General features: G+C 35.8%; 1 protein-coding gene across 1 annotated transcript in view; it reads left to right on the forward strand.

Annotated features, from left to right (window-relative positions):
- Positions 1-45: 45 nt before the first annotated feature.
- The window catches only part of Lrrc66 (leucine rich repeat containing 66), a 44,540-nt gene continuing 17,817 nt past the window's right edge, over positions 46-26,768 (forward strand). Inside the window, 4 exon segments of the mRNA XM_047567258.1 lie at positions 46-2,109; positions 4,614-5,111; positions 25,864-25,995; positions 25,998-26,032. Of these exon segments, the coding sequence (XP_047423214.1) occupies positions 4,619-5,111; positions 25,864-25,995; positions 25,998-26,032 (660 nt within the window). The 5' untranslated portion in view covers positions 46-2,109; positions 4,614-4,618.

Below are 26,768 nucleotides of genomic sequence, written 5' to 3' on the forward strand. Positions count from 1 at the left end.
GGTTACAGAGAGGTACTGGGACATTCTTACCCTCAGCCCTTGGGGCAGTTTAGTGCAATGGGAGGCAGTAGACCCAGCCAAGTTCTGCCGGTTTCACTCCAGTGTGCCACACTAATGTCACTTTTGTAATGTGTCAGGATACTTAACTAAAGGATGCTAATGCAGGAGATAATACATAAAATTTTTAAGTGTAAGAATGTATCTTCTAATATCATTATCTCATTATAATTATTTATAAACCCTCAAAACCGTTTTTTTGTAACAGATTTTGTATTTGATGTGAAAGGAACTCTCTGGTACTATTAAGACACACACACAATCAGGGACAGAGACTCCAAAGTAGATTGCCATAGAATAGGCAGTAGGGACATATCATAGGTTCCACCTGCACTGAAGTACAACTGTGTTCTGTCATGGTCACTTTGAATTGTGTAGATAAGAAAATCAATGCAAAAAAAATTTGTTTTCATGATTCTCTGTGACAGAAAAATCATATACCTTAGAGATTATGAAGTCAAAAATTATACTAAAATAGGATTGATTTACTACCTAATACTGAGAGCAATTTTTATATGAAAAGAAAGTAAGAGATTTATGACCTCTGAGTGTTATTAGTTGTAGTTATATTTGAACCCATTTGGATATCTTTTAATATATGAATTATTCTCAGAAAAAAAATCATTGGAATTTTCATTTAGATGCTCAGTATATTTTTAAATTGTACACTCATTACTTGTCTTAGATTTGTTTTGAAAGTTTCTTTAAATAAATATTTTTACTAAAACCACAGGACACTATATTACAAAGTATTATTTATTGAACCTAATTCATGAAATAGTCTATTTTTACTTCTCTTTGAGAAATACTTGTGTTTTTGATACATCTCCATTACATACTTTTGACATGAGAAGATATTTTGGTGTTTTTATAGAACTGACTGTTATTCGCATTTTAGGATACTTTGTAGGTAGTCTTCGCTTTTCCACTGAAATGTAGACCTGGAAAATTCATTGGGAAGTGAAACAAGAACAAACCACCCATTTTACCTGTGACCTATTTTGATTCACAGTAAAATTTCAGCAACTCAATAGCACCTCCAGATGGTGTTTTTCTATAAAGGGATGAATTTGCCTCTTCCTGCTGTATGTTCATTCGCTTCCATTAAGCACTGATAGGGCAAGCAGCAACCTTGGGGGAGGTGGATGATAGAGGACCCTTGGAAGAGTGTAGATGCGTGCTTGTTTACATAACGATAGTATTCTAGAGGTGGATTACTGTGACCTGGGGAACAAAGGTAAATAAATAAATGCATGATTTTTTAGAGACTGTCTAATAGGCAGATAGGAAAAAATGCAAAACAACACAAAGCAGGGACTGCCTATACATAGTCTGTGATATTTAAAAGTATACTTATTTGTATTTTTTGGCATTGTGAAAAAAATAAATTTGTATGATAGTTTTGATGATGAAAGATAGAAATTCTGTCTAGTTTTGAATGAGTGTTTTTTGAAGGAAGTAAAGTGTTATGGTGCTAAACTTGACAAAGAAGAGACCATTGAAATGCTGACAGTTTACTAATCTTAAGTGTTGAGAGGGGCAGAGATTAGAAATCGTGCCACCACCAAAAAATGAAGTAGATAAAAATTTGTTTCAGATTTCTAACTTGCATTTCAGTTCATTCAATTTGTAATAACTATTAATGACCTCTGTTTACAATAAAAATTCTGTAAACTGTTTGCTGTTAGTTTTTTAGTTGTTATATGTTAATGGATTTCCACTTGATCATGCAGACATTATAAATGTAAATATGGCTTGAGAATGGGACCCCATCTGTACTTATGTAATCTCTCTGGAATCAGAGTGAGAAAGTTGCGTGTTTGGATAGTCCTACCCCATTTGCATTGCAGAAGGCCTCTCCCCAGTGTCCCAGGGAACTAACTGTGCACACTGTTACCATGGCAAGAGGCCAGTGCCAGAGATGAAAGGGTGAGGCCTTGCCACATAGCTGGCATGATGACAGGATGGGAGGAGCCTCCACGACTCAAGTCTGAAATCCCTACCTGGCTGATCCAGCTGTAGACCCACTTGAAACTACCTCAGGATCTTAAGGTATGCCTCAGCAGCAATGGATCATATTCTTTCCACGTCTTCTCATCACCCAAAGTAGCCTCTCTTGCTTTTTTTCTTTCTTTTTCCAACTTCTCTTTATCTCGGAATGAATTCTTCATCTCGTTTCTACTTCATTTTTTTCCTCTACCGCCTTCTTCCTCCTTTCTCTCTCTCTGATATGTATGCACACACACACCCACACCCAGTATTTCTAACTGCTTCTTCATACTTCAGCTTGAAAATGTCTATTTAAAGACTTAAATTTTACCTATTGTTTTCAGTTTCATCACGAACTTCTTCTGGAGTTCTTAGTGCTGTCTTACCCCGTATATATAAATTTCTATGAAATAAAAATAATCTTTCTTTTACAAATTAATAACTTTTACTTTAAGATAATAGGATTATTCTTATCTATTTGGAACTTAAATCTATTAATATATCAGTCTCTTCAACTTAAAAATAAGCAAGGCAATGAAAATCATTTTTAAAAAAAACTTTTTAAGAAAAAGCATTTTCATCTTTCTCTTCAGTACTGCAAAGCGATGTGCTTCCCCAAATGATTTTTGTTGTTGCTAATGTTATAGCATTAGCTGAGTGTACAATTTTAAGTATAATGATTACAGCTTGAATGTAGAAGGAAATATCTTTCTGACTGGACAAATTAATTCCATTTCTGTGCATAGGGACATTATAAATCACTCTCGCTATAGGGCACCTTTGCAGTTCGTGGTCATGTGTATGAATTTAGATGTCATTCAAAATATGGGAGAACTAACCTTGTGTGAAAAAAAAAGTTTAAAACTTAACTTTGTAAATTTTATTTAATCCACAAATTCATTCATGCAAACAAACCATAGCCCCAGTGATAGACTACAGACTAATATTAATATAAAACATGGAAATTGTGTGTGTGTGTGTGTGCGTGTGTATGTGTGTGTGTGTGTGTGTAATGCTCCTTACCTTCTTTTGGGAAGTTCAAAACAGACACAAGCAAAACACCAAAATTTCAGGATAGTATTCATTCAATAAATATTTACTGAAATATTTTTGAAGGCTTAAAGACAAATAGAGGCTACAGCATAGGATTTGGGATGAGTCTGGAAGGATATGTAGGATTAGAATGAGGAGAGGAAAAGGCATTGAGCTTGGAATTGGGAGTAGATGAAAACCTAATGTTGACATGACGTGTATGCATAGTTCTTTGCCTAAACCATATCTTGTGGTCACTCCACATGTATTTATCAGACTAGTTCATGAGGTTAGCTAGAAACTCAAATCTTTGAATGCCACTCTGAGAGATTTGGACTATAGGCAATTGAGGAGCCTTGGAGGATTCTGATCACCTGATTGATGAGGGATTACATGAGAGAAACAATATTATGGGAAAAATGACCCTTTAAAGCCACTAGATTGGATCGAGGAGAAGAAGAGTCAAGAGTTAAGGGCAGGAAGATCGGTTAGAACATTCTAATATTTAGACTGGAGCAATGAAAACTGGAAAGTGTGCCATTAATCAGAAAGGAAAGGGCTATTTGCTGTACTTGCATATTGAATAATGTGCTCTTATACACTGGTTTTAAGTGGAATGTAGTTAAAACAGTCACAAAAGTCCTTTTACCTTTCTTTTTAATATATTTTTAGTTGATGATGGACCTTGTTTGATTGATTGATTTATACGCAGTACTGAGGATGGAACCCAGTGTCTCACACCTGCTAGACAAGCATTCTACCACAATCACAGCCCCAACCCCCATTTACATTTCTTTTAAAATTATTTTGTGTATGTGTTCAGCCTTTGTAACTTGTATTTATACTTATAAACTTTCAGTTGCTTCTCAAGAATTTTTGGTGAAAAAGATACCTGAGTTTCTATCGCTTCACTGTATCTACATGACTTCGAGGCAGAGCTTCCTTTTCCTAACTCCTTTATGTTGGATATATTAAAATGATTTGAAAATCACAAACCCACAAGACAAAGCTTTTAGTTCTTCTAGTCATGGGGAAATAAGGTATTTCTGGCGAGTTGAACTTTCTACTTACAGGGTTATGGGAGGTTCACACTTTAGTATAACTAGATATCATTCATGTAATAAACCACGTGGCTTACAGTATTCTAGATAAGCATAACAGACTTTGCTCCCTGCTAAGACCAGCAAAAAAATAGAGAAGTCTTATTCTTGGTAAGTTTCACTCCCTCCAAAACAGACTGCACAGTGAATGATACTGAAAAAGCAGATGCCAAGGTGAGGACTTACTGAACGTATATTCTCTGAAAATGCTGGCAAGTCCTTTATTTAAAGTGTTATAAATAAAATGTTATGCTACTTATATGATTTCAGTAGTTACATTTTAATGCCCTGACTTCTAAGAAATCAGTCACTTAAATTGACAATCAAGATAACTTTCCTGAATCTTAAAAGGAGAAAATTAAATATCCTGCTTCTTATTTGCTATTAATTCTTATGTAAGTTATTTTGAAAAGTCAATTTTTTTCCTTTTTCCAGGCATTATGAAAAACTTCTATTTCAGAGTTATTACCATAGTTATAGGTCTTTTTTTTACTGCAACAAGAGAAAATCCATCCAGAAAAAGCAGTGTTTTTTTCAATTCTGAGTACCAAAGTAATGACTATCTCCTGACAAATTGTTCTACTGGAAAGCACAAACTACCCATGAACACATCACAGACAGCAGCCACAGTGAATGTAAGCTTCAGTTTCTTTAGAGTTCTCTTAGGGTCTCACACGAAAAAAGAAGAATGGAAAATAAAACACCTGGACCTCAGCGATACTCCTATATGGAAAATTACCCTGATCCCTCTCCCACATTTACGTGCTTTGGAAATACTCAACCTGAGCAACAGTGCCATCCACTCCATCTCACTGGATCTATTCAGTCCTCACTCCTCACCGGTAAAATACCACAGAAGCAGATTCCAAAATGAACTTCTCTTTCTAAAGGTGCTAATCCTTCAAAGAAATAAACTCACTGACACTCCAAAGGGTAAGTACAATTTGAAAAGGTGAACTAGACAGAGAAACTATGAGTAATGTGGAGAATTAATGTTTTAATGTCAATAAGAATTCTGTATTTGTTTCAGTTTCAAGGGACCAACTGACAATAAAACAATATGATTAGAGCAAATTCGTAAAAGGAATTTCACAGTGGCATTGAAGTCATGTGAAATTTATAGTCGGTACAATTTAATCTCTCATGAGTATGACCTTAATGTTGGGGTTTGTCGAGAGACACCAGGAAATATTAAAGTGATTAATAATGTATGGTTTTAAGCTATTTTGTTTATCATGTATTTGCTAATATGGAAAAGTATTGAGAAATAGTTCAGATATTTTTATATATAATGTAATCAAATTATGTTGCCATGTTTGTAAGTTTTCATTCATAGAATACATTTTGCCTCTTCTGATCTAATTGTCCTTCAAATGTAAGCCAGAAATGTGATGATATTATATGAAGTATGTAAACTTTCTTATCAAATCAAAATCAGAATTCCTTATGGTATTTATAACAGGACACTCTACTTATCTTCGTATAATAAATTCTCACGTGACATTAGTAGTCTACATGTTAAGAGTTCCTTCACCATGTCCTGTTTTATTTAGAAAATACATCAGGTTCATAAGGCAAAACTTTTTTTGCCCTTTTTATATTCCTGGAGTGCTGGGAAATTTCCTTGGTTTATTGTCGTCGTTGTTCTTGTTTTTAGTCATTTTCACCATTTCAAAGCACCCACTTCACACAAGATACTTATGCTTAAAAAAAGATAAGGATTTCTGTCTGCTTTCTCCATTCCAAATTATGCACATTTAGTTTTTCTCATTTTTCAGTTCTTGTGTTTCAGATAGATGGATAGTTATGGGGGGGTTGTTTGTTTGTTTCCCCTTTCCCCAGCTTCAGACCTTCTTTTAAGCGTCATTTGGCAATATATCTCGCAGGTAGTCATGATTATTGAATCACCATCACCATATCAGCAGAACTGTGTGAGAAGGTGTCGTTTTTTTTCTCTTTGACCATCTCCATGAAAACATGTGTTGTATTTTCAGTGCAAGCGCAAATGAATTAGATTCCATTTAGAATTTTTATTGTATTGCTCTTATTACAAAAGGGAATACCTGTTATTTGTAGAATTTTCAGGTATTTAAGAAACAGTAAAAGGTAAAATTTAAACTCAATTATGTAATATATATTCTTAAGTTATATCTAAATTATACATTTTTTCTTCTAAAATTAGATGATACTGTACATAGTATTTCATAATTTGTTTTTCCTATCAGGACATTTTGGACATATTTATATAATTATCACACAAATAATATTGAAATAGCTGAATAGTTTTCATATGTGTGTCATAATTGGATTAAGCAAACAACTTTTAAGTTATTTCCATTTTGATATATTTGCATGAGTATGATAAGCTACATGTATCTGGATATTTGACATAATAATTTTAAACTACTGTGGTAGATAAAATCTCATTTCACAAATTCAAGTGTCCTAGAGATATAGTATTCTATAGGCTGTATCATAATTTCTGATTCTGAGCCCAAAGGGGGTGGTTGTAGTGTACATAACATCCGTCTTTCTTTGGCTTTCTCTGCCTTTCCCAGATGTGTACTGTAGCTGTAGAATCTTATGCCCTGGCTAGACATGGGAATTCCTAGCCGCTGCTACCCAGAGGATATTTCTTCTTAATCCTTTCAGTTTGGAGAAAATTCCTTCCCCCTTTATGATTCCTCCACACACTGTGTGTGCAGAAAGCCCTTTCCTCTAAAGGGTTAGGACTTATAACCTGCTCTGCCTTCTGTCTCGTCATGTGCCTTCTCTGGGATGGTGAGTATAGAGCCTGTTTTCTGCTTGAATGGAGAGAACAGGAAAGAGGAAACTATAGGCAGGATAAAGATAAATATGTCAAAATATTATTCTACCACAGAGTAATAGAGAAATGCTGAGTCTCTCTCCTTAGGACAGATGAAGACCCCAGTTTAATTAGTGTTTAGGGCTAATACAGTTCCACTTCAGGACCAAATATCCCTATAAATACAGATACAGACTTATCTTCCTTTTCAAGTTAAACTTCTGCCTCCCAAAATATGTTAAACCATACTGACGATATAGCTCATCTTGTTGGGTGCTTGCCTAGCATGCTCAAGTGTTGGAGTTCAAATCCCTAGTGTCCCAGGATTGGGGGAAGAAAAAAAAGACACTTTGGAGAATACCATACTTCCAAAATATGTTAAACCTGTGAAAGTCAAAAAGAAATAAAATGAGCAAATCCTATATATCTGAAATTCCATTAGAATTCTGGCAGATGAAACCATAGAGAAATGAACAAAGTAGATACTGAAAGTTCAATGTAAGCCATAAATCGAATTGGATATAATTCAGAGTCCTTTTATCCTTGGCATTGGTGATTTGAATTGTTTTTCTGTTATCAACATATGCTTTCAGTTTCTCCTAGGTTGAATCTCCTGTATCTGACTTTAAAATTCCATTTTGGAGGAAAATATTTCATGAAAAATATGTTGGCTGGGTGTTGTAGTTTGGATGTGAGGTGCCCCCCCAAAGCTCCTGTGTTGATTCGTGAATATTCAGAGGTAAAATGATTAGAAGAGCTGACGCATTTTCTCTAGTCCACCCTAGTTAGAATGGCTTGACTGGTGGTAACCATAGGCAGGTGGGGCACAGCTAGAAGTGGGTCACTGGGGGTGTGCCCTGGAAAGGTGCTTCTTCCTGTGGCCCCTTCTCCTCTCTCTCGCTCTCCCTCCCTCTTCCCCATCCCCACATTGCTGCCGTGAGGGGAGGAACTACCCTCAGCTGCACCCTTCCCCACGATATTCATCCCCACCTTGGACCCAGACCCATGGAGCTGACGGTCTGTGGACTGAGACCTCCAAAACCATGAGCCCCACATTAACTTTCCCGCCTCTAGTCTGTTCTTGTTGGATATTTTGGTCACAGTAACAAAAAAGCCAACTAAAGCACTAGGTCACTACCCAATTTTTGGCCTTTCATTTCTCCTTTTCAATTCCTTTATAAATCTGTTTTGGGAGGTTTGGGGTTTTGTTCGTTTGTTTGTTATGTTTTGTTACTACACTGCTGGGGATCAAATTCCCGGCCTCAGACATGCTAGACAAGCACTCTACCACTGAGCTACATCCCAGCTCTCTAAATCTGTTTAAAAGTAACATCTAAATAATACAGATGCTCCTCAACTTAAGAGGTGGCTACACCTTGGTAATCTCCTCCTAAGTTGAAAACAATGTAAGGCAAAGATGCATTTAATACACCTCATCTACCGAACACGATAGCCTAGCCTTTCTTAGATATGGTCAGACCACTTACATTAGCCAGGAAAAATTAGTTACATTAGTAATTACATTAGTCAGGAAAAATCGTGTAACACAAAGCCTGTTTTATAATAAAATGTTGAATATCTCATGTAATTTATTGACCACTGTAGTAAAAGTGAAAAACAGTGGTTGTATGAGCATGCCTTCACACACTATAAAGTCAAAAAAACTTAAGTGGACCCCTTATAAGTTGGAGATTATCCATATAATATTTATTCATAGAATTGTGAAGATAAATTTAAAAAAATCTCAAGAACCTGATTTAACATGGTAGTTGGCATAATAAATGGTAGCAATTAAACTACATGAAAAGTATTTTGTAGACTTGTACTTTGCAAATATTAGTTTTTATGGCTCTCTTGGCACAAATTGAGAATAACAGTATACTTAGAAACAAATAATTAATTTGTTTTTCTCTAAGTCTCAAGTTATCATTTAAAATGTTAAATAACTGTTGCCATGGATGGGATTCATAGCCCACTATAATTCATGAGTAGAGAACCATTTGTGTCTATTTAGATGTGCTTGCACTCATCTACAATAATAACAAATTAGAGATATTTCAGAAGACAGTAATCAAGCAATTAGCCTTGTAGCACATACGTACATACCTTTATAACCCATGTCTCGTTTGTGTTTAAATGGTGACTGTTTATAGAACACTCAGATGAGTCCATTTTTGTAAGGTAAATTATCACATTGACTAACAATTATCAGATAATCTCCTATGTTCAGAGTCAGCTGATTTAACTGGTACTCTCTGTGCTGGGAAAACACCCAGGTGAGGAGGTACTTACTGGCCAATGCAACATACAAAACAGAAGCCATCCATGAATTTAACCTTAATGATTCCATCTTCCCTAATTTTGAAGTACAATGTTAATACTGAGAAATGAGTGTGTTCAGCTTTCTGTCGCTGTAACAAAATACCTGAGACATCAACTTCAAGAGAGAAAGGCTTGTTCTGACTCCTGGGTTTGGCAGTTTTCGATCCACCTCAGTTTGTCCCTATTGCTCTATGTTGCCTTACTGATGCAGTACATCATGGCAGGAGCATGTGGCAAAGAAAGCAGCTTCCCTCATGGCAGCCAGGGAATGTAAGAAGAGAGAGAGCAAAAGACCTGCATCTCTTCAAGGGAATCTCTTAAACATGGATCTATCCTCAAATGTCCAAGCCTAGCCATTAGTGCACCACTTTCACTTAACCCATCATTGACTCACCAAGAAAAACATTTAAAAAACAAATTTTCTCCCATTTAGAAATGCAGCCAAGTATCATAGAAGAATTTACATCAATTTCCCAGTTCCACTTTCAATGTCATTTTCAAGGACCCACACTAGTTTCTCTTAATAAAGAAATTTTAATTCTCTTAAATTGGAAAAAAGATGTTTCATATGGGAATCATAACTGAACTTCATGGTATTAATTCCAATCTCCAGAAGAAGCGTACCTTCTTGAGGAATCTCACCTGATATCATGAGAGGAATTGAATAAAATTGATTTTCTTATAATTCTCTATATTCAAAGCTACCCATTCCCTCCACGTTGGCCATGTTTCTGGTCCCATTCTCATTTACTCTTATACTTCTGTTACTCTATTTACTTGTTTATTGACCTTAAACAAATCACTTTCACCTAAAAAAATCCTCCTGGTCCTTATCTTTAACTGAGGGTGATTATATACCCTCAACTGGTGTTGTGATTAGAGATAGTGTGTATAATGACCATAACATATGGAGCAATGGTATATATAAAACAATCTCTCATGGTGCTGGTAATAGCAGATGCTCAAAAACTGTTAATTCCTCTTTAGTGCTGATTGATAGTCCTGTACCTCTAATTCTGTTTCCCATTCCAGTCTTTGCCACAATGATCACTTCCTTGATTTCAGATAACTAAAGGTGATCCTAATTTCCTGTCTGTAAACATCCAGAGTTTATATGAAGCTGAGCATTTGTCAGTAGTCTCATTGCTACTCTTCATACTTGGCAGGTTTCTATAGTATTACAGGCTTCTGCTTCTCCTGTTTCTGAGCTCTCTCTGATCTGTCCTCTGAGCCATACTGATTCGTGCAACTATTGCCATTATCAAGATAATGACCTATGCATCAGCTTCAGTTTCTCATGCCCTTTTGTATTCCATCTGTCCCATTCCATCACCACTCCCCAATCCAGGTGACCACTGATCTCTTTTCTATCACTGGAGATTCATTTGCATTTCTGTAATTTACATAAATGGAGTCATACAATACAAATGGTCCCTGCTGATTCAACTTAATGATTACTTGACTTCATGCTGGTGTGAAAGCAAAACACATCAAATAGCAACTGAGCTTTGAATTTGATCTTTTCCTGGTCTAGTGAAATAGGAGTGATACTCTGTTGTGATGCTGAGCAGTGGCAGCAAGCCATAATCCCAGTCAGTCAGCCACATGATCATGGGGAAACAACTGACTCTACAGGGCACTGTGTTGCTAAGATATGATGCTTGGTAGGTTAGGTACATTAAATGCATTTTTGATTTGTGGTATTTTCAACTTATGATAGGTTTATTGGAAAATAGATTCATAAGTCAAAGAGTATCTAGCTAGCTATCTAGCTATAATATACACATATATACACACATATATAGCTATATATATATACACAAGAAAAACAATAAATGTTTTTCTTGGTGAGTCAATGAATGGGTTTAAGTGAAAGTGGTGCACTAATGGCTAGGCTTGGACGTTTGAGGGTAGATTCCATGTTTTAAGAGATTCCCTTGAAGAGATGCAGGTCTTTTTTTTTTTTTTTTTTTTTTTTTTTGGGGTACTGGGAATTGAATTAACCACTGAGCCACATCCCCAGCCCTTTTTGGTATTTTATTTAGAGACAGGGTCTACTGAGTTGCTTAGGGCCTTGCTAAGTTGCCAAGGCTGGTCTTGAACTGTGATCCTCCTGCGTCAGCCTCCCAAACCACTGGGATTACAGGCATATTACTGATGTGTATGTACTTCTGTTGTAGCTCTTTCTTTCAGCATAATAATCTTGAGATTTATTCATGTCATATATATTAAATTTCCTTCCTTTTATTGCTGAGTAGAATTCCTTCATGTGGATAATCATCTACCTTTTGATAGATGACTTTTGACTTTTACAAATAAAACTATTAGCTAAAAGGATGGAGAAATAAACCATTAGATAAACACTAATCAAAAGAGTATTTCAGGCAAGAAGACTTCAGAACATGAAAAATTATCAGGGATAAGGAAGATATCTTAATTCTTGAAGAAGACATAATAATCCTAAACACGAATGCACTTAACAACAGAGCATTAGAATACGTAAGGGAAAAAACTGATAGTTCAACATTACCCTGTCATTGATAGATCAAGCAAACAAGTAATCAATAAGGATCTAGTTGACTTGAATAGCACTATCAGCTTGACCTAAATGACATCTATAAAATGTTCCATCTAGCCAGACACAGTGACCCATGCCTGTAATACCAACAACTCAGGAGGCTTAGGCAGGAGGTTGCAAATGTGAGGTCAGCCTCAGCATCTTAGCAAGATTCCCAGCAACTTAATGAGAACTTGTCATGAAATAAAAAATACAAAGTACTGGGAATATAGCTTAGTGGTAAAACCCTTGGGTACAACCCCCCAGTATCCCCACCCCCCCCCAAAAAAAAAAAAAACAACAAGAATGCTTCATCCACCAACAGAACACACTTCTTCTCAAGCTCACATGGAGCTTCACCAAGTTACATCACACTATGGACCATAAATGCATCTTAGCAAACATGGAAAAACAGAACTCATACAAACTGAGTAATTCAATTACAGTGGAATTAAACCATGAATCTTTAACAAAGATAATTGGAAAACCATAAGTCTCTGAAACTAAGCTGTTAGACAGCTTCTGTCACTGTAATAAATACCTGGGATACATCAACTTACAAGGAGGAAAGGTTGCTTTTGGCTTATTGTTCCAAGGTTTCAGTCCATGGTCATTTGACTCCATTCCTTTTGAACCTGTAGCAAGGCAAAACATCATGATAAGGGAGCATATGGTCAAGCAAAATACTTACCTCACAGTGGCCCGGAAGCAAAGAGAGAGTAGAGAGGCCAGGTTCCAGTATCTTCTTCAAGGATATGCGCCCAATGTCCTAATTTCTTTAACCTTCCTCAAGGCTGCACCACCCTCAGGAGCACCACGAGCTGGGGACCAAGACTTCAACACGCAGGCCTTTCCACTCAAAATGCAAACTGTAGCACTAAACAGTTTTAAATAATGTATAGTTCAAAAAGCCTCAAGAGTAATTTTAAATATTTGAGCTAGTTGATAATGAAAATTTAACTTATTAAAATTTTGGGATGCAGCAAAAACAGTGGCTAGAAGGAAACTCAAAGAATTAATGCACAAATTAGAAAAGAAGTCAAAAGAAATCTATACTTCTACATTAGAAAATTAAAGACACAATGCAAGCCTAAAGCAAGCAGAAGAAAAATAATTAAAATATAGCAAAGAAATTAAAACAGGAAAAAATCATTAAAATGAGCAATATCAAATTTGGTTATTTGAAAAAATACATAAAATTGAAGTCCTCTGACCAAACTACCCCTCCAACAAATAACATGAGAGAAGACACAATTAGGCTAATATCAGAATTAAAAAGTGATTATCATCACTATTCCCACTGACATTTTTTAAATAGTAAAATTTTGTGGCAATCATTTCTCTTAGGGTAAATAACCTAGTGGTAGAATGACTGAATGACTGGGTCATATGTTGGATTTATGTTTAACTTTTTAAGAAATTGTCAAATTATTTTTTCCATGCAGCTGTACCATTTTAAATTTCAACTAGTATTGTGTGAGAATTTCAGTTGTTCTACATCCTTACCACACTAGGTATGATTGGTCTTTTTATTATAGCCATACTAATTGGTATATAATGTTAGATCAGTTTCATTTGGACTTCTCTAAATTACTGATGTTGACATCTTTCTGTGTGTTTGATATTTGTACATCTTTGATGATGTTTGCCAGATCTTTGACTCATTAAAATCTTTAAATGACTGAGTTTTGAGAGTTCCTTACATATACTGGATATAAGTCCTTTAAGAGAATGTGATTTGCCAAGTATTTCTCCCAGTATATAGCTTGAGTATTCATTATCTGTAACAATGTCTGTCAAAGAACAGTTTTTAATTTTTTGAAGTCCAATTCATAAATTTGTTATTTTGTAGATTATATTGTAATGTCATATCTAAGAAATCTTTGCCTTACCCAATGTCACAAAGATTTTCTCCTACTTTGCTTATGGAAGTTTTATAATTTTCAAGTTTTACATTTAGGTTTATGACCCATTTTGAGTTGTTTGTTATAGTGATGCCAATAACAGTTTTAATGAACGTGCAGTTGTTCCAGGTTCATTTGTTGAAAAAATTATTTTGGAAAGCTTTTTGCTTTTGTCAAAGATTAATATAGGTGAAACTATTTCTGATTTCTTCCAAAGATCCCTTGGTCTATCTTTTTTTTTTTTTTTTTTTTAATTTGTACTGAGGATTGAACTCAGGGGCACTTGACCACTTATGCCACATCCCCAGTCCTATTTTGTATTTTATTTAGAGACAGGGTCTCACTGAGTTGCTTAGCACCTTGCTTTTACTGAGGCTGACTTTGAATTCAAGATCCTCCTGCCTCAGCTTCCTGAGCCACTGGGATTACAGGCATGCGCCACCCACACCTGGTCTATCTTGACCCCAATACTACAGTGTATTGATTTCTATAGATATGTAATAATTTCGAAGTCAGATAACGTAAGTCCTCCAAATTTGTTCTTCTTTTTTAAAGTTGTTTTGACTATCCTAGGTTGTTTTCATCTCTATATAAATTTAGAGTCAGAGTGTCCATTTCTAGAGAAAATCCTGCTGGGGTTTTTATTGGAATTATGTTGAATCTATAGATCAATTTGGGGAGAATTAACTTCTTAACAATACTGAAGTATTCTGATACATGAACACAGGATTTCCCTCCACTTATTTAGGTCTTTATTTTCTCTCAACAGTATCTTATACTTTTAGTGGATATGTCTTGCACATAGTTTGTCAGATTTATCTCTATGTATTTCATATTTTATGCTGTTTCAAATGAATTAAAAATACAGTTGACCTTTACATGTTCATCTTTTATCCTGCAACTTTACCAGACTCGATTCTAGTTCTAGTCATTTTTTTTTTTATAGATTCTACAGGGTTATCTACAAGGACAATAACGATATCTGCAAAAAGAAATAGTTCACTTTTTTCTTTCCATTCTGGACACCTTTTCCTTCAATTTTACACTAACTAGAACCTCTAGCACAATGTTGACAGAAACAGCAAGGGTGGGAATCCCTGTCTTGTTCCTAATTTTAGAGGAAAAGTATTCAGTCTTTTATCATTAAGCCTGATGTTTCTATGGATTTTCATAGATGCTTTGTGGCTAATGAGATTTTTCCTGGTTCCTAGTTTGCTGAAAGTTTTTATCAGGTACAGACATTAAGATTTCATCAAGGCTTATCATATGAATTTTATTTTTCATCTGTTAATATGGAAAATGATAGAAATTTTCAATATTAAACCAAATTTACATTTCTGGGATGAATTCCATTTAGTCATGATGTATTATTCTTTTACATATTGTTGGATTCAATTTAAATGAAATTTTGCTAAGAAATATTGCATCTATGTTCATGGGGAATTGGATTGTTTTCTTTTTTATAATATCAGTTTCAGGTTTGGGGTATCAGAGTATTACAAACCTCATAAAATGAGCTAGGAGGGAAAAAACCAAAGGCCAAATGTTTCTCTGATAATTGGATGCTGATCCATAATGGGGGTGGGGGTGGTTAAGGAAAAATGAAGGAACTTTAGATTGTACAGAGGGAAGGGAGGGGAGGGGTGGAGCAGTGGGGATGGGAAGGATGGTAGAATGAGACAGACATTATCACCCTATATACATGTGTGATTACACTACTGGTGTGACTCAGCACCACGTACAGCCAGAGAATTGAGAAGTTATGCTCCATTTATGTACAGTGTGTCAAAGTGCATTCTATTGTCATGTATAACCAATTAGAACAAATTTAAAATTTTTTTAAAAAGAGCTGGGAAATATTTCCCCTTCTGTTTTCTGGGAAAGTTTATTTAGAAATTGGTTTTATATCTTCCAAAACTGTTTGGTAGCTTTCCCCAGGAAGCCATCTAAACCTTGAGTTTTCTTATGGAAAGAATTTAACTACAAGTTCAATTTCTTTAGTAAATGTAGGAATATTCAGATAATAGCTTTTTGAGTGAAATATTGATAATTTGGGTTTTTTCAAGTAATTTGACCATTTCATCTATGCTATTAAATTTAGTCATAAAATTTTTCATGTTTATCCTCTATCATTAATTTATATAGACTATGATTAGTGATACTGATAATTTGTATCATTTCTGATCGCCTGGCAAAAATTATTTTTATCAATTTATTGTTTATTCTTTGTATTTAGTTGATTTTCTCTATTATTTTCTATGTCATATTTCTTCTGTTTCTTCTCTACTCTTATTTATGTTCTTCTGCTTTTAGTTTCAGTTACTCTTATAAGTTTTAAGGGAGAAGCTGAGGCCATTGACTTGAGCCCTTTCTTTTTTCTAGCACAGGCATTTATACAATAATTTTCCCTCTAAAATTATTTAGCTATATCCCACAAATTTGATATGTGGTGCTTTCATTTTAATTCAAATCAAAACATCATATTTCCTTTGGAGGCTGAAGCAGGAGGATCAACCCACAGAGACCCTATCTTGCAATAAAAAATAAAAAGTGCTAAGCTTGTAGCTCAGTGGTAGAGCACCCCTGGGTTCACAGGAATTTGGATAAACAAATGCTTAGGATTATTTTGCCCTCTAGGTGAGATAAAATATCTTTATCATTATAAAATCATCCTTTTTATGGCTGGCAGAGCTCTTTTGCTCTGAAATACTCTGTTTTACATTAATATAGCTACTTCAGATTTATTTTGATTATCATCAGCATAGTATATTGTTTCCATCCTTCTACTTCTTTTTTCAACATTTTTTAAAGATATGATGCGGACCAAAATTCTTCCTTTCAAACTGTATGACTGAAGAGATTTTAGATTTAGATTTTATCACCAATATCTAATTTTAGAACATTTTTAATCACTCCAAAAATAATCCCATCAACATCATTAGTCAACCTCCATATATTTAATTTCAAAACAGATTTATTAAGGTATAATTAACATATAGTAAGCACATACATTAAAGTTCACGGTCAATGTATTTTGACATATCTATATACATGTGAAACCATCACCACACTCAAAATGGTGAACACATTTATCACTCCCAGAAGTGCCCTCATGCCCCTTTGTAATTTCCCTCTCCTGTCCCTCACCACACCTCCACCTTGAAGCAATCACTGATCTGCTCTCTGTCACTATAGACCAAGGTGTCTTTTCTAGAGTTTTATATAAATGGGATCATACAATACGGTACAATACATATACTTTCTCATCTGGCTTCATTCGTTCAGCATAATTTTTTGGATTTATTCAGTTTGGCATATGTATCAACACTTTGGTTTTTTTTGTTCCTGAGCATCATTACAGTGTCCGGATATGATATGCTTTGCTTTATTCATTCACCCATTAGGGGGCCCTTTTTATTGTGTCCAGTTTTCAACTATTATGAGTAAAGCTATTATGACATTTGTGTTTGTATGGAAATGTGTTTTCTTTACTCTTGGTTAAATGCCTACTAGTGTAAAGCCTGGACCTTGTGGTATATTTAACTTTTAAGAAATTCCCAAACTTTTCCACAGTTATCATACCATTTTACAGCCCCATCAGCAGTTCCTCTACATCTTTAGTAACACTTGGTATGTTAGTCTTTTTCATTTAAGCTATCTAATAGGTGAGCAGTGCTTTCTCCCGATTTTAATTTATATTTTCCTAACACCTAGTGATATTGAGCATCTTTTAATATAATTATTTGCTATCCATACATCATCTTTGCTGAAAACATCTTTGGTGCTCTCTTTATTTAAAAATTTGGTGGTTTTTTTCATTACTGAGTTTTGAAAGTTTAAAAAAAAAAAAATGTACCCTGGACACAAGCTGTGTCCTTTGCAGAGACTTTTCTCCTATTCTGTGTCTTTCCATTTTCATAACAATGTCATTTGAAGAACAGAGGTTTTCAGTTTTGATGAAGTCTAATTTATCCATTTGTTCCTTTACTGAGTGTTTTGGGGTCATATCTAAAAACTGTTTACCTAGCCCAAGGTCTCAAAAAGTTTGTTTTCTTCTAGAAGTACCATAGTTTTAGGTGTTGTGTTTAGGTCTATCCAAAGGGGTTTTTTGTTTTGTTTTTGCTTTTTGCATATGGATGTTCAGTTGTTCTAACACCATTTGTTTGAAAGACAAGCAACAAGCTTTTTCTGTCCTCTTATGGTTATACTGTTTGTGACTTAATATTTAAAGTGGATTTCTCATAGGTATTAGATATAGTTAGCTCTTGCTTTTTTATCCAAACTGAGAATCCTTGCCATATTTAACTAAAGTTCTTAGGTAATTACTTAAATCTACCATCTTAGTCTTTTTTCCTCCTGATTCTTTCTGCTGTCTGTTCCCCTCTCCTTGTTTGTCATTTTTGCATTAGTTATATATTTTTAAAAATTTATCTTCTTCCCAGCACCCAAAAAAAAATTATCTTCTTTATCTCCTTTGTATGCTTACTAGCCATAATTCTTCATTGTTCATTGTTTACTGGTTGCTTTAGGGTTTCTAATATACATCTTAATATCACTGTCTGTTTTTATATCATGTTATATCCTACTTGCCTAGAATATAAAAACTATAAGAGTATTCTCCCATTTTTCTTCTCCTGGCCTTTGTGTAAATATTGGCATACATTTACTCCATATATGCTATGAATTTTACAATACATTTATACTATTTTTGCTTTAAACAGTTGGTTACTTTTAAAGAAATTTACATAAGAAAAAAACTTGCACAGTGGTGCACGCCTGTAATCCCAGTGTTCTGGAGGCTGAGGCAAAAGGATTGTAAGTTCAAAGCCAGCCTCAGCAAAAGTGAGGCACTAAGCAACTCAGTGAGACTCTGTCTCTAAATAAAATACAAAATAGGGCTGGGGATGTGGCTCAGTGGTCGAGTGCCCCTTAGTTCAATCCCCAACACCCGATAAAGAAAGAAAGAAAAGAAAAATATTTGTATTAATTCACATAGTTTACATTTCTGGAATTCCTTGTTCCTTTGTATAGATCCAAACTTCTATTTGGTTTAATTTGTGGGCTTGGGTCATAATCCCAAAACACAAAATCCAAAAAGTTATAATCTTAAATATCAATATCCCAAAAGATCAAAATCTCTGAATTCTGAAATCCCAAATGATCAAAAAGTCCCAAAAATGTAACTCTGTAAAAATAATTTTCAAAAAAGTTCTTTCATAGACGTTTATTTACATTTATAAAGGGGAGTTTGAGAAACATAAAAACATGACAATAGGACTGGGGTTGTGGCTCACTGGTAGCGTGCTCACCTAGCACTCATGAGGCCCTGGGTTTGATCCTCAGCACCACATAAAAATAAAGGTATTGTGTCCACCTACAATTAAAAAATATATTTAACAAAAAACATGACAATATATCATAGGCCACTTTGACAAAAAAATGTGCACCAATAATAAACATTTTGCAACCATAAATATTCGGGTACACTACAGCAGTCACACAGGGTTTAACAGTTTTGAGTAGTGAACTGTATTCATAAGGAAATAGATCAAAAAGAGACATGTAAACACGTATCATTGTGGTTGGTAATTGTGTGCACCCAGCTTTACAACTGCAATCATCTGAAATGCCTGATGGACAACTAAGTCTTTTGACAAGATTGATCAAAAGCCAGGGTAGGTCACTTCAGACTACTGGTGTAGGCAGTCTGACCACATTCAAGCTGTTGAGCGAGCCTGGAGTCTGATATTCTAAGATGCAGAAAGAAACAGCCTCAGCTCTCAAGCGAGTCACCAATTCACCTTCTGTGTTTACTCTCCTTGGGGCCAACTGGATGGTGGTTGCCCACACTGAGGGCATATCTTCCCCAACTAGCCCACTCAGACTCTCACATTAATTTCCTCCAGAAACACTCTCACAGACACACTCAAAAAATCTGCCAGGTATGCGAAACTGAGGCAGGAGGATCACAGGATCAAAGCCAGCCTCAGCAGCTTAGTGAGACCCTAAGAACTTAGCAAGACCCTGTTTCAAAATAAAAATAGAAAGGGCTGGGATGTGGCTCAGTGGTTGAATGCCCCTGGGTTCAACCCCCAGTTAAAAAAAAAATGCTTCACCAGGTTTCTAGTTATTTATCCACCTAATACAATCAACTATGTACAACCAAAAACACACCAATCCTTCCCTAGAATTTGGCTTTCTACCGCTCTTATTTTGTTGTTGTTCTAATTAGTTATACATGACAGTAGAATGCATTTTAACACATCATACATAAATGGAGTATAACTTCTCATTCTTCTGCTTGTACATAATGCAGAATCACACCAGCCATATAATCATATATGCACATAGGATAAAAATGTCCAATTCATTCTACTATCCTTCCTAGCCCCATGCCCCCTCCCCTCCCTTTACACCCCTCTGTCTAATCCATAGTACCTCTATTCTTCCCTAGCCCACCCCCCACTTACTGTGAATCAGCATCCACATATCAGAGAAAACATTCGGCCTTTGATTCCTTAGGATTGGCTTATTTTGCTTAGCATGGTATTCTCTAACTCCATTCATTTACCAGCAAATGCCACAAATTCATTCTTCTTTAAGGCTAATATTCCACTGTGTATATATACCACCTTTTCCTTATCCAGTCATCTGTTGAAGGGCACCTAAGTTGGTTCCATAGTTTAGCTATTGTGTATTGAGCTACTGTAAACAGTGATGTGACTGTATCTCTGTAGTATGCTGATTTTAAGTCCTCTGGGTATAAACTGAGGAGTGGAATTGCTGAGTCAAATGGTTCCATTCCAAGTTTTCTGAGGACTCTCCATACTGCTTTCCAGAGTAGTTGCACCAATCTGCAGTTCCACCAACAATGTATGAGTGTACCTTTTCCCCCACATCCTCGCCAACACCTAATGTTGCTTGTATTCTTGATAATCACCATTCTGACTAGAGTGAGATGAAATCTTAGAGTAATTTTCATTTGCATTTCTCTAATTGCTAGAGATGATGAGCATTTTTCATATGTTTGTTGATCAATTGTATTTCTTCTGTGAAGTGTCTGTTCAGTTCCTTAGCCCATTTATTGATTGGGTTATTTGTGTTCTTGATGTTATGACTTTTTTTTGAGTTCTTTATGTATCCTGGAGATTAGTGCTCTATCTGAGGTGCATGTGGTAAAGATTTTTTCCCACTCTGTAGGCTCTCTCTTCATATTATTGATTGTTTCCTTTGCTGAGAACAAGCTTTTTAGTTTCAGTCCATCCATTTATTGATTCTTAATTTTACCTCCTTTGCTTTAGAAGTCTGGTGAAGGAAGTCAGATCCTAAGTTGACATGGTGAAGATTTGGCCCTACTTTCTCTTCTGTTGGGTTCAGGGTCTCTGTTCTAGTGCCTAAGTCTTTGATGCACTTCAAGCTGAATTTGTGCAGGGTGAGAGATAGAAGTTTAATTCCATTTTGTTACATATGGATTTCCAGTTTTCCCAGCACCATTTGTTGAAGAGGCTATCTTTTCTCCAATGTATGTTCTTGGCTCCTTTGACTAGTATGAGATAACTGTATTTATGTGGGTTTGTCTCTGTGTCCTCTATTTTGTACCATTGGTCTACATGTCTGTTTTGGTGCCAATACCATGCCATTTTGTTATACTACAGAGTTTAAGGTCTGGTATTGTGATGCCTCCCGCTTTACTCTTCTTGCTAAGGATTGCCTTGACTATTCTGGGTCTCTTATTTTTCCAAATGAATTTCATGAATGCTTTTTCTAGTTCTATGAAGAATGTCATTGGGATTTTAATAGGAATTGCATTAAATCTGTATAATGCTTTTGATGGTATGGCCATTTTGACAGTATTAATTCTGCCTATCCAAGAACATGGGATATCTTTCCATCTTCTAAGGTCTTCAATTTCTTTCTTTAGTGTTCTGTAGTTTTCATTGTAGAGCTCTTTCACCTCTTTTGTTAGATTGATTCCCAAATATTTTTTTTGAGACTATTGTGAATGGGGTTTTCTACCCCTCTTCTATATTTACCTCCCCATGGGAATTGTGCTGTGGGGTATTTCACCTTTCATACTAGAAATCTGCTTTTATTGTTCTTAGGATTTCAACATTGGAATTTTAGTCTTTTGGGAATGCAAATTTCGGGATTTTTAACACTTAAGTCTGAATTTTTGGAATTTCAACTTTTGGATTATAGTGCTCAGGATTGTGTCTTTGGGATTGTGATCAGCACCACATCTTCTTGTTGAAGGACTTCCTTTAACATTTCTTCTAGTATGGGTTCACTGCTAATGCGTTCTTTCCAGTCTTATATATCTGAAGTGTTTATTTGCCTTCATCTTTAAAATATATTTTTACTTAATAAAATATTGTAGGCTGACATTTAAATAATTTTTTGTGATTTTTAAAGGTTGCTCCACTATCTTCCATTTGCTTTGTTTCTAGTAAAAACCTGCTCTCATTTTTTCTTGGACTTCTTTATGATGTTCTGAACATACACTCATTTTTTGTGTGTGGTTAGATATATTTATGTTTCCCATATAATTTCTTCTTTTGCTTTTATTCTCAAAAACTGCTTCCCCAAAGTTTAGCTCCACCAACCTTATTTTTATGTCCCTCACATTCCATGGACAGCAAAATTGTCAGAGAAGCTTTTTCCAGAAGATTATGCTTTTAATTAAACTGGAATTTGTTTTGTTGTATGGGAATCAGAATATTGTCTGTGATTGATCTCTGGAACTCACTCAGGTCAGGAACTCTTCTTCCGAAATCTTGGTTTCAGAGCGCTCCAGCCCTCCTCCCCATGGCCCCCCACCCAACCCAGGACTAGCTGGATATCCTGCCCTGTGTTTTCCACAGACCAGAATTGATAAACCATATTTGATGCTAACCTATTGACAGCTTCCCTCTTCACTCTCATCATCCCATTCACGAGTCTGCCAGCACTTACAAAATAATCCAGAATAATTCACACACAGTCACCTGAGGCTGATCTCACCAAATGACTTAGATTCCATAAATAAGAAAACTACTGTGGCAGTCAAGAGCAGCTTTGATTTTAGTCTATCACAATTGGTTGTTATTCCCCAAGAGATTGTACCTATTATCTTGAGGGTGAACCAGTGGGTCCAAGTCTCTTCCACATGTCCCTCAATTGGGACAGCCAGGCCAGGTTCTTTTTAAGGTACTGGCAGAAACCAAGAGAACACGTGCCACCACATACACATGTGAAATCTTTACTCACACCACGTCTGCTGACATTCCATTGGCCAAAGCAAGTCACATGGCAAAAAAATCTCAGTGGGTGGAAAAGTGTATTCTGCCCACAGGAGAGTGAATATTTACTGTCTAGACTATTACACAGGGCTTCCATTGGACTCAGAATGCTGCAAGGTCATAGTAGTCAAGGCAGATCTCAATTTCAGTTGTGAGAAACAAGTCGCAAGGAAGGTAACTGAGGCATGGAGACCTTAAGTGATGTCCCCTAACTCACATCAAAGTTGCTAACAAAGATGGACTAAAACTTGGTCTCTTAATTCCCCCTCCAGGTCACTATTAATTCCCTATCACAAGCAGGATAACTAAGCAACCCTTAACACATCTGACAATTTTATGACATATTTCATGACCCAGGCCTTTCTTTTGATTAGAGAATCCTGCCCTCTGCCGCCTTTTCCGTTTTCTATGATCAAGTTTTGTTTTGTTTAAATTTGATTAAGAGTCTTGCTCAAGCCCCCCTCCCCTTTTTTAAGTTGAAAAGATGGGCACGGTTACTGGGTAATGGTTAAGACACCTGGGTTTTGATCCCAGCTCCATCTACCATGACAGTAGGCAAGTTCTTACCTTGCATGAGCTAGGTGATTTCATTCATAAAATGGTGATAAGCCCCAGGATTTTGTGAAGATTAAAAGGAGATGTTTGTGAAATGCTTAGAGCAAAAATAGTACACAACTGAATAGTTTAAAACTAATTTTCCCCCACTTCAAAGCTAGTTGTGAACTCTCGCTTCATTGAACTCCTAAGTTACTTATTCAGTTCAGTTAAGCACTGAGATATTTTAGGAACCATAAGTTCAAAGTCCAGGCAGATATCATGAAAATGTTAAGGAACCTATGGAGCCTTTCACATTGTTATCTTATGCTGTATTTTTTCTTACAGATTTATATTTGCATATTAAAGCATGTAGGAATACTCTCTGCACAGAGAAACTTATTTTCTCCAGGGATTTTATTAAAAATATTTAACAACTGGTCTTCAGCCCAGGTTCTTCAGTTGGATGCTTCCTGGTTGCAGCAGCATCCTGCTGGATTGAGGAGGGGGAAGGGAGAATGACCAAAGTGCCCAGGGCCATGGGGCAGCACACAGGGACTCTAGCAATGGCTATTTACAAACCAATATGGGAATATTTCTTACTCTCATGTGTCAACTAAATATGAGCTTTGGTTTCTCTCATTGTTTTTTAAACATATAGTCTTCTTGGCCTATCCCTAGTATTCCTATTTTTGTAGAATATGAGTACAAAGAAATTATAGTCTTGTATAAGCTCAAACCCCCATCTGAAGCATGCAGGCCTCATTCAGCTCCAGCCAAATGTTGTCTTACGCCAGTTGGAACTTCCAGCTTTTAAGAGAAGCCAGAAATGCAAATTTTTGTATTGAATCTTCAGTGTTTGCTCAGTGATTTCTAAAACTCTGCACAGGGCAAACACTATGGCCTCTGGTCTATTGAATGTATACTATATAACAGATAGTGCAAGAATTCAAAGATATGAATTCCCTGAAGGAATTTGATCCTCTGATGGTCAGGTAGACAGACTAATAATAGATAATTTTATAGTTGGAGGGTATGTACGATGAACTACTTTGCCTAATTAGTAATTTTTTCTTCTTTATACCTTATTTTCCAACCAGACTAAGCTCCTTAAGGGTAAGAATTCTGAGCAGTATTTGTGCTCAGCACCAAGTCCCTTGTTAATAATGTTTTGATTGATTCACTGCCCTAGTGGTCTCTTGCTTAATCCATATAACTAAAATGGTTGTATGACAACCTACCTGGTATAGCCTTTTCAATTAAGTCATCATCTCTCTGCATAATCAGTCAGTCCACAGTAAGTACCTTGCAGACTGTAGGCAAGGAATAAACCCTTCTGGAATTGAATCAGCTTATTCTGATATGCGGTAGTTACTTAAAGACAGCCCACATGCTAGAGCAGAGCAGAAGAAAATGTAAATATGCAGGCGCTTCCTTGTGAGACCCATCTGGGAAAATCAAATTTGGGAGATTGCTATGACTGGCACCTCATTCCCAACCTTTATTTATTTTCAATGCCAAACAGACCTTCTGGTTACTCCCTGGAATCAAGTGAAGTACAAAGGCAGAAACTAAAATTCAATTTGATTATTGTGCTGGAAAATGAACTGTAGCTATAATTTATTAGCTTGGAAAATGCAAGGATACCTAGAAAATAGTCATAATGACAGCAATAAGTAGTATAAGGAAGGATATGTCTACAAAATACAGTAAGATAATCTTAAAACTGGAGGTATTTATCCATGTAATAAGGCATCAGAATGACATATTTCCTCTGTTATCATAGCAAGATTATTCCATTTTACCCGCAGTTCAATAGAATAAACAAATATTTATCACCTCCTTTAACCAATTTCACTGATACTTTTATTTAAAAAATAAATTACATTCTCATTGTAAGAAAGAACTCAAATGTATATAAAATAAAAGAAACTTTCCTTCCATATCCCTCTTCCCTTCCCTCAATAATCCTACTGCTAAGTACAGTTTGTCTCCTAGGCCTTTTTTCTGCTCAAACATATACCTTTTTTTTCCCCAAAAAACATTGGAATTACACTCTATACCATTCTGCAGCTTAACTTTTTTCTTTCTGTTTAGTCAACTCACAGGTGTATCTACCCTATTCTCTTTTAAAACTACCTATTATTTGATGGTATTAATATACCATAGTTGACAACTTCTCAATTTAGAACCATTAATGTTGTCTTCAATTTTCCACCCTTACAAACAATACTACAGTAAACACCACCAGTTTAGGTTTTAATGTATTTTTTACTTTTAACAGGACTATGGAAACTGAAGTCATTGCAGAGTTTGGATCTGTCATTCAATGGGATATTGAAGATTGGACTGTCTGATTTTCATAACTGCTTGCAACTGGAGAACCTCTATTTAAAGAGCAACAAAATATTCAAATTCACCCAGAAGCTTTCAAGGACCTCGAAAAATTACAGGTTCTAAAATCATTTTTTGTTAATTTTTTAATTTATTCTAATTGGTTATATATGATAGTAGACTGCATTTTGACCCATTGTACACAAATGGAGCATAATTTCTCATTCCTCTGGCTGTAAATGATGCTGAGTCACACCAGTAGTATAATCATACATGTACATAGATTAATTATACCTGTCTCATTCTAACCGTCCTTCCCATCCATACTGCCTTACCCCTGCCCTCATTCCCCTCTGCATAATCCAAAGTTCCTTCTTTCTTCCCTACCCTACCCCCCCCCCAACTGTGAATCAGCATCCACATATCAGAGAAAAATTTTGGCCTTTGATTCTTTGGGATTGGCTCATTTTGCTTAGCATGGTATTCTCTAGCTCCATTCATTTACCAGCAAATGCCACAAATTCATTCTTCTTTAAGGCTAATATTCCACTGTGTATATATACCACATTTTCTTACCCATTTATTTGTTGAAGGGTACCTAGGTTGGTTCCATAGTTTAGCTATTGTGAATTGAGCTGCTATAAACATTGATGTGGCTGTGTCACTGTAGTATGCTGATTTTAAGTCCTTTGGGTATAGGCCAAGGAGTGGGATAGCTGGGTCAATGGTGGCTCCATTCCAAGTTTTCTGAGTACTCTCCACACTGCTTTCCAGAGTAGTTGCACCAATTTGCATTCCCACCAACAATGTAGGAGTGTACTTTTTCCCCTACATCCTCACCAACACTTACTATTG

Source organism: Sciurus carolinensis, chromosome 10, assembly GCF_902686445.1.
Source record: "Sciurus carolinensis chromosome 10, mSciCar1.2, whole genome shotgun sequence".
NCBI lineage: Eukaryota > Metazoa > Chordata > Mammalia > Rodentia > Sciuridae > Sciurus > Sciurus carolinensis.